At 40.6% G+C, this 13,570-nt stretch overlaps 1 protein-coding gene across 1 annotated transcript in view; it reads right to left on the minus strand.

Annotated features, from left to right (window-relative positions):
• SPTLC2 (serine palmitoyltransferase long chain base subunit 2) overlaps positions 1-13,570 on the minus strand; it is a 105,710-nt gene that overhangs the window by 64,296 nt on the left and 27,844 nt on the right. Inside the window, exons 3-4 of the mRNA XM_054448640.2 lie at positions 3,134-3,288; positions 935-1,083 (exon numbers count right to left, since the gene is read on the minus strand). Coding sequence (XP_054304615.1) covers positions 935-1,083; positions 3,134-3,288 — 304 coding nt within the window. The remainder of the gene's footprint in view (positions 1-934; positions 1,084-3,133; positions 3,289-13,570) is intronic.

Here is a 13,570-nt window from a genome sequence, read left to right on the forward strand (position 1 = left end):
AGTCAGGTATCTTTGCATGCTTGCTCTAGAGGCCTGCTGCCATGCATGATGAACAACTCTCCAAGATCACCATGGTATGAAGAAGCCCAAGCTAGAAACATGGAGAGGCCACACAGAGCTCCAGCCACTGCAGTCTAGGTGAAACATGTGAATGAAGAAGGCTTCATATGTCTCCAGCCATACAGCCACCACTGAGTGCAACCGTCAGAGGAACCGTGGGTAAGAACCACCCAACTGTGTTTGCCAATCCCTAGAACCCTGAGAAATAACTAACAATGAACTTTTCTTTTAATGTACTGTGCTTACAGTAATAAGTATTTGGAAAGTTTTCATAACTTCTAGGGTTGTCAGTTCTCTGAAACAAATTGGAACAATCTGAAATCTTCCTCTGAATTAAAATAAATTGAATCTCTTTATATAAAGTTATTACTCTTTTATATTTTATAAACTTAAAACAATAATAAAAAGAGTATATATTTATTGTCTACTATGTTCCAAGTGCTCTACATGGATTAGCTTACATAAGTCTTAAAACAGCTCTATTAGGCAGGAATTATTATTAGCCCCAATGTACCAGTATGAAAGCAGATTAACTCTTATATGCCCGACGTCCTTATAAGTGGCACTCTTAACCACTAACATTTGCAAAAGCCAATGAAATCAACATTAAAGTTATAAATGAAACAAACACTGGCAGGATTTTTCGAGGGACATTCTATATGTATAACACATTGGGAAAGATAAACACATTTCAAAATGTGTTGAAAGCATTGAAATCATCCATCACACTTCAGAAAAACAAAGCATTCTTCACCTTATCTAAATGACATGACAAAGTGTAGATACTTAATACTCTAGGTCAATATTACTATTATTTGCCCCTGACTAAAACAATGTCAAAAACAGCAGCTGACCAAATACAGCTTTCACTTACCAATTTCCTGCCGAGTACTGCACACTCCAGCTCCATACTCCTCTAGGACTTTGGCGGCTGCTTCTTGACATGATCCAGTATTCCGTGCAAATCCAAGATAGTTATAGGAACCCATGTTTATAACACCTTTTATTATATTCCCTGTATACCTGTGTATCAACAGCATAAAACAATGAAACTCATGAGCAAAAAAATACTTACGTGTAATAGCAAATGCACTGGCAACACAAAAGGAAGCAGAGAGAACAAAGTCTATATAAAAAAATCTCACACTACCAATTATGGAAATGGAAGTTAAAATAATCAATTTTCATTTATTAATAGTGATAAAGATTTTAAAACTAATGATATCCAGTGTTGGCCAGGACAGTCACCTTATCTTACAGGACACTGTACATACGAATATCAGGTTTGTTTTTTGGAGGGCAGTTTGGCAGTACTTATCCATTAAAAGATATACATACTCTGACTCAGTAACTCCCGCACATGAGCATATAAACACATGAGGATCCTTTGAGAGCCACTGCACAATTTGCCACATCTGTTCCTCAGGTGTAAGGACCAGCAACATTTCATACAATGAAAGCTGAGGCAGCCTGGGCCCCTAACTAAGGACAAAATGGTTCAAGGGCCCCATCAACCTAGGATGAACATGAAGAATGGATAAGGATAAACTGTTACTGTTTTAATTCCCTGAGATTTTGAGATTATTAACACAGCCCAACCTGTCACACCATGGCACATCTATACTGTAAAATACAATGTAGTCACTACAAATAATAAACTTGCTGTGAATATACACATGAGAAGGGGTGTCACTAATATTTGACCAAGCTAAGAAGGCAAGCTGTAGGCCGGGCATGGTGGCTCACGCCTGTAATCCCAGCACTTTGGGAGGCCGAGGTGGGTGGATCACGAGGTCAGGAGATTGAGACCATCCTGGCTAACACAGTGAAACCCTGTCTCTATTAAAAAACACAAAAAAATTAGCCAGGTATGGTGGTGGGCGCCTGTAGTCCCAGCTACTTGGGAGGCTGAGGCAGGAGAATGGCGTGAACCCAGGAGGCAGAGCTTGCAGTGAGCCAAGATGACATCACTGCACTCCAGCCTGGGTGACAGAGCGAGACTCTGACACTTTGGGAAGCCAAGGTGGGCAGATCACTTGAGGCCAGGAGTTCGAGACCAGCCTGGCCAACATGGTGAAACCTCATCTCTACTAAAAATACAAAAAGTAGCTGAGCATGGTGGTGCATCTCTGTAGTCCCAGATACCAGGGAGGCTGAGGTGTAAGAATCACTTGAACTTGGGAGGTGGAGGTTGCAGTGGGCTGAGATCGTGACACTGCACTCCAGCCTGGGCAACAAAGTGAGACTCTGACTCAAATAAATAAATAAGTAATCAAACAAACAAATACAATGTTAAAAATACAAAAAGTTTTCCAAACCATTCAATCCATTTAAGTAAAAACACTCCACATATCATCCTTAAATCATTTGAGAAATCAAAATATCCAGAAATAAATTTGGATACTTGATTCTGATAAGTGGCATAATAGAAAGGATAGCTTTTCTTCTTTTTTTTTAAAAAAAAAGACCAAAAATAAAACAAACTAAACTTTTGTATACTGTTTCTTATCAATAGGAGTTATTTTTAAAAGTAAATAAGCCAGGCTGGGCGCGGTGGCTCACGCCTGTAATCCCAGCACTTTGGGAGGCTGAGGGGGACACATCACTTGAGGTCAGGCATTCGAGACCAGCCTGGCCAACATGGTGAAACCCCATCTCTACTAAAAAAAATACAAAAATTAGCCAGGTGTGGTGGTGCATGCCTGTAGTCCCAGCTACTCAGGAGGATGAAGTATGAGAATTGCTTGAACCTGGGAGGCGGAGGTTGCAGTGAGCTGAGATCACACCACTGCACTCCAGCGTGGGCAACAGAGCGAAACTCCATCTCAAAAAATAAATAAATAAATAAGCCAAATTTTGTTCTGAACTATAATCCAACACAGTATCAAATGTAATAGAAAGATATATCTTAAAAAGCTCAACAATGAAGAATATGTAAGGAAATCAATCATATTGTATCCTCAGCTGCTACTCCTATTTTGAGAGAATACTCAATTTATAATAACATATTTTCTCAAATGAAGAAACCCTTTTGTAATTGTTGTCAATAAATAATTTCCCAACCAAGACTCACTTGAAGGACCAGTTATAATCATGAGACTGTCTCTCCATGATGTCCACCCTGGCTCCAGGCACACTACAGATTGGCCGATTCCAGTTGTCTCTTATCCTCATGTACAGGTTCCTTGTATAAAAGTTTTCAAAATCTTGATACAATGACACAAAGTCCTGCCAAGAAATGTGACATACCATAAATTTAACTGAGTTACTTTATTAAAAATTTTTTTAACAGATGACATGATTTTTTATTTATGTAAATTTATGGGGTACAAGGGCAATTTCATTACGTGCAAGATTGTGTAATGGACAAGTCAGGGATTTTACGGTATCCATCATTCAAATAACATACATGGTACCCATTAAGTAATTTCTCATCATCCACCCTCACTCCCTCACCCTTCCAAGTCTCCATTGTCTATCATTCCACTGAGTTACTTTAAAAACAAACTTTACAACTTCCATTTTCATACTGTAAGAGCACCTGAGAATGAGAGGCCACTTATATTTAATTAACTGCTAAATCAGGACAGGCTTGTTGGCTCATGTCTGTAATCCCAGGACTTTAGAAAGCCAATGCAGGAGGATTGCTTGAGCTCAGGAGTTCGGGACAAGCCTGGGCAACACAGCAAGACTCTGTCTCAACAAAAACATTTTAAAAATTAACCAGGTACAGTGCACCTGTAGTCCCAGCTACTCGGGAGGCTGAGGCAGGGGGATCCCTTGTGGCCAGTAGGTTGGGGCTGCAGTGAGCTATGATGGCACCACTGTACTCCAGGCTGGGTAACAGCAAAAACAACAACAACAAAAACCCTGATGTATCAGGAAAACATCTGGAAAGGCATCAATTCTCTATGTTTATTTTAACACAACTCTTATCAGATAAAAGTCACTTAACTTTAATAGTTGACATATATTACATGGTTTCAAATAACTGACTTCATGAATGTAGAGCACAAGAATGTAAATTAACAAAGTAGTCCTCATAAAAATAAAATGTAGTCATACAATTCTGTCATTAAATGGTTCCCCTCCCTAATAATCTCAAAAAGACTGCTCTTCCCTCCCCACAAGCCTCCCCCAACATTAACAGATTAGGGGAAATGCCATAAAAACCACATAATTCCAATTTCAACCAAGAAAAATAATTCCAAAATTAAGATTCCATCCTTTGCATATTTTCAAGGATCAAAATGAAACAAATCCAAAGAGAAAATAATAAACAAGGAACACTATAAAATAGGATATAGGGGCCGGGTGTGGTGGCTCACACCTGTAATCCCAGCACTTTGGGAGGCCGAGGCGGGTGGGTGGGCAGATCACTTGAAGTCTCAGGAGTTCAAGACCAGCCTGGCCAATATGGCAAAACCCGCCTCCACTAAAAATACAAAAATTATCTGGGCATGTTGGCGGGTGCCTGTAATTCCAGCTACTTGGGAGGCTTGAGGCAGGAGAATTGCTTGAACCCGGGAGGCGGAGGTTCTCCAGCCTCCAGCCTGGGCAACAGAGTGAGACTCCATCTCAAAAAAAAAAAAAAAGATTATAGGAAGCCACCCACCTTAGGTTCTTTTCCCTTTAGAAAGGAATTTTTTAAAAAAGAAAAAAGAAAAAAAAAAAAAAAAAGAGGCCAGGTGCAATGGTTCATGCCTGTAATCCCAACACTTTAGGAAGCTAAGGTGGAAGGATCGCTTGTGGCCAGGAATCTGAAGTGACAGTAAGCTATGACTACACCACTGCACTCCAGTCTGTGCAACAGAGCAAGAACCTGTCTCAAAAAGAAAAGAAGGCAGGACACAGTGGTTCACACCTGTAATCCCAACACTTGGGAGGCTAAGGCGGGAAGTTCACTTGAGCCCAGGAGTTCAAGACCAGCCTGGGCAACATAGTGGGACTGTCTCTACAAATAAATTTTTAAAAAGAAAGAAAAGAAAATACATTCCCAAAATGAATTCCTATGCTCAGGAACTTAACCCTTCCTCTGAGAGACTAAGTTGTACTAAAACTTAAGTCAGTAAAAAATCAAGTCACAGTGGAGCAGAAATGCTATGCCTGGTGTGGTATGACCACTACTCAGAACACATGTGACCAGACCATATGAGATCTACTTAAACTCTTGAATGTAAAGGGTAAACCAAACAACAAGAAAACGAAACTACAGTTTTACTGTATCAGCCAACTACTGAGTTTACAGCCATCAGATCGGGGCTTGGTGCCAATATAAATTAACCTGTTAGCTAAATCAGTCAAAAACATTGAAAAAGCTTAAGCCTTATTCTGTAAAAGATTTTCATTGCTAAAGAAGGCTACATATAACTCTAAAATTAACAACTTTCTATGACACCAGACTCTCAAGTGCCTACTAAATGAGCCTCCCAGTAGATAAATCTTATAAATAAGGCTGAGCAAAGTCAGAAGCTACTCTAAGAATTTGCAGTACCTGATACCATTTCTCTTTTTTTTTTTTGAGGCAAAGTTTCACTCTTGTTGCCCAGGCTGGAGTGTAATGGTGTGATCTCGCCTCACTGCAACCTCTGCCACCCAGGTTCAAGCTATTCTCCTGCCTCAGCCTCCCGAGTAGCTGGGATTACAGCCATCTGCCACCACACCCAGCTAATTTTTTGTACTTTTAGTAAAGACGGGGTTTCACTATGTTGGCCAGGCTGCTCTCAAACTCCTGACCTCAGGCAATCCACCCACGTCGGCCTCCCAAAGTGCTGGGATTAAACATGTGAGCCACCACACCCAGTCACCATCTCTTTTACAACTGGTTCTAATAGTTAATTTTCCTCAGGACAGAAAATATCCATAAATAACATGTCTATCACAATTGGAAATTTTTCATTTAAATGGTATGTCCATTTTGATAGCCTTCCAACAAGTATACTGGTTGAATGAAAATAGGAATAGAGATATCCAATTCTAATTAAAACTTTTTATTTGGCTGTTATTACCCATGCATTTATTTCCCAAAGGAAAAAACAAAAAGTAGTCTTCAATCCTTTCCATTCACGTCAAAAAGGGTAACAGTACTAACCCTTCTAATGAAGAAAATGACAGTACTGATTATCTCATTTTTTTTTTTTAATTAAAAAAAAATTTTTTTTTTGAGACAGAGTCTCACTCTGTCACTCAGGCTGGAGTGCAATGGTGTGATCTCGGCTCACTGCAACCTCCGCCTCCTGGGTTCAAGTGATTCTCCTGTCTTAGCCTCCCAAGTAGCTGAGATTACAAGTGCCTGCCACCACACCTGGCTAATTTTTGTATTTTTCAGTAGAGACAGGGTTTCACCATGTTGGTCAGGCTGGTCTTGAACTCCTGACCTCAAAGGATCTGCCTGCCTCAGCCTCCCAAAGTGCTGGGATTACAGGCGTGAGCCACGGCTCCTGGCCGATCTCATTTCTTTAGAACCTTTCTAAACACTGCACATTAACGTTCAAAGTATTAACTCCAATATTAAGAGAAATATTTCCTTGCAGACAAATTTTTATTAGCAACAAAAGCAATATTTTTTGTTTTTACTATATAAAGCAGAAAAACCTTAGAGTTTGCTCCAAATACTAGAGGGGTTATCAAACCCCAAGATAGAAAAAAGACTGCAGGCCAGAATGAAGTAGAGCTTCACCCCTCAGCCTTGGGCTAAACAAAGAAAACCAGAGGCACAGCTGTCTGGGATTAGGAAGGAAGCAATGGGTTCCAATTTCCTGAACAAAGAATTGTGCCTGCCATGGTCAGGCATTTCCATCTCTCCTTAACAAATGATTAAGTTACACTAGCACAGGGTAAAGGAGAAGCTGTCACAATGAGGGATGTTAGAGACCAAAAGCGGGTGGCATAGAATGGTAGGAGAGAAGGACTTACGGCCGAAGTCTCAGCTCCCCTTTACTCCTTAGCCTAAGTTCCAGGGTAGTAGCTCTGATCTCAGTCAGTAGGTTCAGCAGAAAGATTTGATAGGCATGGCTAGGCGCAGTGGCTCACGCCGTAATCCCAGCACTTTGGGAGGCCAAGGTGGGTGGATCGCTTGAGCCCAGGAGTTTGAGACCAGCCTGGGCAATGTAGTGAAACTCTGTCACTACAAAAAATACAAAAATTAGCCAGGTGTGGTGGCACGTGCCTGTAGTCCCAGCAACTTGGGAGGCTGAGGTGGACAGATCACTTGAGCTCAGAAGGTTGGGGTTGTAGTGAGCCAAGATTGGACCACTGCACTTTAGCCTGGGCAACAGAGTGAAAAGCTGTCTCAAAAAAAAATAAATAAAAATAACAATAATAATAATAATAATAATAATTTTAAAAAAGATGAGAAGGGCAGCAAACCAAAATCCCTGCAGCTTAGCCATGAAAAAAAGGAGAGGAGGGGTCACTACTTGCAGTTCCAGTTCTAGGCAATGGGAGTGTATTTCCAAAAATATCAGGTTAACTTTAAATATTCTAAGACCACAGTTAAACTAGGGGGGTAATCTTTTCATTCATTCATTCAAATATATCTTAGTGAGTACTCGATACATACTGGATTGTATGCTAGACTTTCAGGATACATTAAAGAACAAGACAGTTCTCTCCACAAAGATTGATAGCCCCTCTATTCCAACTCTCATTCCCCCATCTCCACCACTCTCTTCCTCCTCCTCAGTTTGGTCACTGTGAAGTGACTTTAGTTAAGGCTTATGTAATACTCACCATCATTGACCTAATACTCAGTTACTGAACAAACATTTACTGAGCAGTACCTTCCAGGCACTAAACTGGGCACTGGGAATAAAAATGAGTAAGAACAACCTCTACACTCCCTAAGAACTCTTAGCGTAGTGGAGAAACACAAAAATACAATATAATAAGTACTATAAAAGGGTGTTTGTCCAGAGAAGGAGCGAATACCTAACTGATAAGGGGGTGACAATGATAAAGTCAAGTTCAAGCAGCCTTAAGGATATACTCATGAACATTCTTCCTGAAGATCCTCACAAATCCCATATTCTAGCACATGTAAGTAGAGGGAAATACCTACTCGCGACTAAATGCTGGATCACTGGGCTTGAAATACTCCTCACTTAAGAGCCTTCTCAGCTCAAGAGAACAACTCAAACTCTTGGATTTGCTGCTCAGAGATCGATGAAGACCTTACCAAAAGTAGCCTAGGGACATCTCAATAAGAAGTCAATAAATATCCTTTACTGGTTAAGCCTATTTAAGGTAAGACTTCTAGAAAATATCCTATATTGTTTAATATAATATACATAAGTACCACCTATTCTAGCACCTATACGGGCATTAAGAACACAGGGGGCAAAGCTGGATGCTATCACTTTCCGAAGTCCATTTTCTAACAACTGTCCCTTTGTTAAGCATCATTCTGGCCCAAGACAGATAGCCAAATATGTTTACATGATGATGATAAAGATGATGAATAATCACAACAGCAGCAAGAGTGCCCATCTACTGAGTATTTATGACATAACAGGCACTTGCCAAGTGCTTTACATGCACACATATTTATATACTTATATATGTAAGTATGTAAATATACATACTCTGCACACTCTTAAGGAAGATATCATTTCTTACACTTTCAGAAAGGTTAAATGGCTTTCCCACTTAGGAAAGCAGCCAGAGGCAGAGCCAGGAACTGATGATCCAGGCCTTCTAATTTTACTCTGTGCTCCTAACCCCAATGCCACACTGCCTCTTATTTGGTGATGCTACTAAATCAATCTGAAATACTTTGATAGCGTTCAAAGCACTTCAAGACCACTGTGCTATTGTCCTTCTCATTCTTTTCCTATGTTCTGCATATGACCAACACACACATAACAAACCCCCTACAAGACACACAGACACACACACACACACTTCGGAGCTGGAAGGCTAAAAACTGTATTTCCTGGACACCCTTGTGATCAGGTTGTGGATGTGATATAGGGTCTACTAGTGAGAAGCACACACAAGGGCTGGATGGCAGGGGCCACACTTTGCATCAGCGTAGGAGGCAAGCCCCTGCAGACCTCAGTGCTGGATCGGTACCAGTGCGATTCTATGTGCCACTGCCTGTTCACCAGCCTCTGGCAGTGCGACAGTTGTGATGCCAGCACTCTGAGTACTCACGGCAGGAGCAGTTTCCTAGTTTTGGGTAGCTGCCTAGTTAGGGGAGAGAGGCCCTAACCTCACTGCTCTCGCCCCTCCACAAAGCCATAAATGCCTAATTCCCCGTTGGCTTGAATGACCTACAGTGCTTTTGGTAACTCTACCAAAAATGTGACGATTTCAACAACACGGTCATTGTAATTATTGTTGAGAAATAGATGTTTAATAACTTATTAGATGTATTTTACAGATGCACTGAATAAAATTTTAAATTCCTTGTCCAAGTCACATAACAACGCAGTGACAAAGCCAAAACTGAGACTCTAGTATTATTCCAAACTAACGCTATTAGTGGTAGTGTTACTACTAATTCCATTAAGAATTCTCAATGTCAGTTCTAATTTAATAACTTTTACTTATTTTAGAGTCTGGGGCACCAATCTCGATATAACAAAAGGCAAAATTTCTCTCAAACATGAGCATTTGAGGCAAACAATCACTGCTTTGATGTTAGGATAAAAAGCTTGGAAAACATGCTTAGAACGGTCTCAGTGTCTTCTCAAGGTCAGGATGATTTAAAGTTCAACCCTTGACTTATATGCATCCAGTGCAGGGAAAAAAAAACTGGGACAAGCAAACCAACTCTAGCAGTCTTTAAGGAACAAATTTATTTCAGTTTTACTTTTATTCAAAACTTGCTAAGTAAAGGAAAAAGTGGGAGAAAAATTTAAAGCTACCGAACTATAAAGTATTTAGACCTTACTTTTAAATGCCATACTTATTTTAAAAACTTTCTCACTAGGACATCAACTGGCCAAAAAAATGACCCGACCTAAACCTCACACCTTATACAATTAACTCAAAAGGAGCATAGCCCTAAACGTAAAATATAAAACTGTAAGACTCAGAAAAACCTTAATATATTCCTGGTGGACATGCAAAATGGCACAGCCAAGGTGGAAAAGTGTGTTGGTTTCTCAAAGGTACATGTAGACTTTGACAATGATGAACGTGATAATTTTTTTTTTTTTTTTTTTGAGATGGAGTCTTGCTCTGTTACCCAGGCTGGAGTGCAGTGATGCAATCTAGACTCACTGCAACATTCGCCTCCTGGGTTCAAGCAATTCTCGTACCTCAGCCTCTCAAGTAGTTGGGAGTACAGGCGTGCACCACCATGTCCAGCTAATTTTTGTATTTTTAGTAGAGACGAGGTTTCACCATGTTGACCAGGCTGGTGTCAAACTCCTGACCTCAAGTGATCCACCCACCTTGGCCTCCAAAAGTGTTGGGATTACAGGTGTGAGCCATCACACCTAGCCAAAAAAAAATTTTTAAAGGTAAATATAGACTTTCCATGTGACCCAGCAATTCCATTCTTAGGTACATACCAATTGGAAACAGCTACTCAGAACAAGTACTTGTATGTGAATGTTCATAGAAGCACTACTCACAACAGCCAAAAGGTGGTAACAAAATGTGGTATATCCACATAATGGAATAGTATACAGTGATATAGGAATGAAGTACTGTTACTTGCTACAATGGTACATGAATCTTGAAAACATTATGCTAAGTGAAAGACAAGCCACAAAAGAGGAACGGTAGATGCAAAATACTTGTAGGATACATAAATATTTCCTAAAAACCACTTAGAAAAATACACAAACGCAGTAGAAAAACGGACAAAAGATTTGAACACAGACTTCATGAAATCAGCACTTCCAATGGTCATTAAACGTATAAAAAGCTGTTCGGCTTCACTGGGCAATAGAGAATTGCAAATTAAAACCACAATGAGACACTAGTACATATATACCAATTGAATTGGCAAAAATTTTAAATTCTGGCAATACTGAGTGTTAGTAAAGAGATGTGGAACAATTCTTGGCTGGGTGCGGTGGCTCACACCTGTAATCCCAGCACTTTGGGAGTCCGAGGCAGGCAGATCACGAGGTCAGGAGATCGAGACCATCCTGGCTAACACAGTGAAACCCATCTGTACTAAAAATACAAAAACAAAATTAGCTGGGCGTGGTAGCGGGCGCCTGTAGTCCCAGCTACTTGGGAGGCTGAGGCAGGAGAATGGCGTGAACCCGGGAGGCGGAGCTTGCAGTGAGCTGAGATCACGCCACTGCACTCCTCCAGCCTGGGTGACAGAACAAGACTCTGTCTCAAAAAAAAAAAAAAGAATTCTCAAACACAGCAGGTAGGTGTACAAACCAGTACAATAACTTTGGAAAACAATTTGGCACTATCTAGTGAAACTGAAGACATGCATACTGTATAACTCTTTAACTCAATAATTCCAACCCTGGAGAAACTCATATTTACATGCAGGAAATGCATGTATCAGAACACTTAGTTTTATTCATCACTGACAAGAAATGAAAAAAGCCTCAATATCCATTATTACTCAAATGAAGGAAGGTCAGACACAGTAGCTCATGCCTGTAATCCCAGCACTTTGGGAGGCTGAGGCGGGTGGATCACCTGAGGTCAGGAGTTCGAGACCAGCCTGGCCAACACGGCGAAACCCGTCTCTACTATAAATACAAAAAATTAACCGGGTGTGGTGGCAGGCACCTGTAATCCCAGCTACTCGGAAGGCTGATCTCTTGAACCTGGGAGGTGGAGGTTGCAGTGAACCGAGATCGCACCATTGCACTCCAGCCTGGGTGACAAGAGCAAAACTCTGTCTCAAAATTATAATAATAATAATAATAATAACTAACGCGGTTTGCTGGTACGGTAGTACTACTAAAAGATTTCAAGACATTTCATTATAAACATAATATTGCATGTCAAAGACAAGATAGTAAAAAAAAATCTATAACGTTTTGAATTTTTATTTGGGCAACATTTGTTGTTGTTGTTGTTGTTATTATTGTTAGAAACAGTGTCTCACTCTGTAACCCAGGCTGGAGAGAAGTGGCATGATCATAGCTCACGGCAGCCTCAAATTCTTGGACTCAAGCTATCTCCCCACCTCAGCCTCTCAAGTAGCCAGGACTACATACAGGTGCACACCACCACGCTTGGCTAATTTTTTTAAATCTTTTGTAAAGACAAGATCTCTCTCTGTTGCCCACACCGGTCTAAACTCCTAACCTCAAACAATCCTCCTGCCTCAGTCTCCCAAACTGCTGGGATTATATTGGTATGAGCCACCACACCCAGTTGGAAAACGTATTTTCTACTAAAGAAGAAATAGCCTTATGAGATAAATTTAGAAATAACTGAAACATGACAAAGTTGTTTCAAAACTTAAATTAAGAATTTTAAAATCCCAAATAATTCCCACCTGAGGAAGTGTTGAAAATGGAGTCATCACACGGTTAAAATTCATTATAGCTGGACGTGGTGGCGGATGCCTATAATCCCAGGATTTTGGGAGGCCAAGGCAGGTGGATCGCTTGAGCTCAGGAGTTCAAGATCAACCTGGGCAACAAGGCAAAACCCTGTCTCTACAAAAAAAATACAAAAATTAGCCAGTTGTGGTAGCGTGCGCCTCTAGTCCCAGCTACTCAAGAGGCTGAGGTGGGAGAATCACTGGAGCGTGGGAGGCAAAGGTTGCAGCGAGCTGAGATTGTGCCACTGTACTCAACCCTGAGCAACAGAGCAAGATCCTTTCTCAGAAAAGAAAAAAAAAAATCTGGCCCAGGCACAGTGGCTCATGCCTATAATCCTAGCACTTTAGGAGGCTGAGGCAGGCGAATCACTTAAGCCCAGGAGTTCAAGATCAGCCTGGGCAACGTGGCAAAACCCAGTCTCTACAAAAAAATACAAAAATTAGCAGGGCATGGTGGTACATGCCTGCAGTTCCAGCAACTCCGGAGGCTGAGGTGGGAGGATCACCTAAGCACAGGGAGGTCGAGGCTGCAGTGAGCTGAGATTGTGCCACTGCACTCCAGCCTGGGTGACAGAGTGAGACCCTGTCTCAAAAAAAAAAAAAAAAAAAACACACACAAAGAAAGAAAAGAAAAGAAAAAGAAAAGGGAAAGGGAAAGCATTATAAATTCTAAAAGTATTTTATAAACCAATAATTCTGTTTTTATCTCTACTTAATGAAGAAAAGTAGGTGAAATACTCAATGAAAGGTTTTCAGACTACAACTTTTAAACCTTTCAACCATGGTTAATTAACGACTTTCCTTACTGTTCATATAGGTCATACCACCGTCTGTCCTTTCCTGTTTTTAATGTTAAAAACAGGAAGCCACTTGCTTGCTGTTTCTATGCTGTCCATGAAAGCGTAGAATGAGATTTCAAGATAAAAAAAACACTGGTTTTTCCTCCATCTAAAACAGTCATTTGCCTGTTTGTGTGTGCATGTGTGTAGGTACACACCCACCTCGACTACATATACTTCAAAATACTTT

Source organism: Pongo pygmaeus, chromosome 15 (genome assembly GCF_028885625.2).
Source record: "Pongo pygmaeus isolate AG05252 chromosome 15, NHGRI_mPonPyg2-v2.0_pri, whole genome shotgun sequence".
NCBI lineage: Eukaryota > Metazoa > Chordata > Mammalia > Primates > Hominidae > Pongo > Pongo pygmaeus.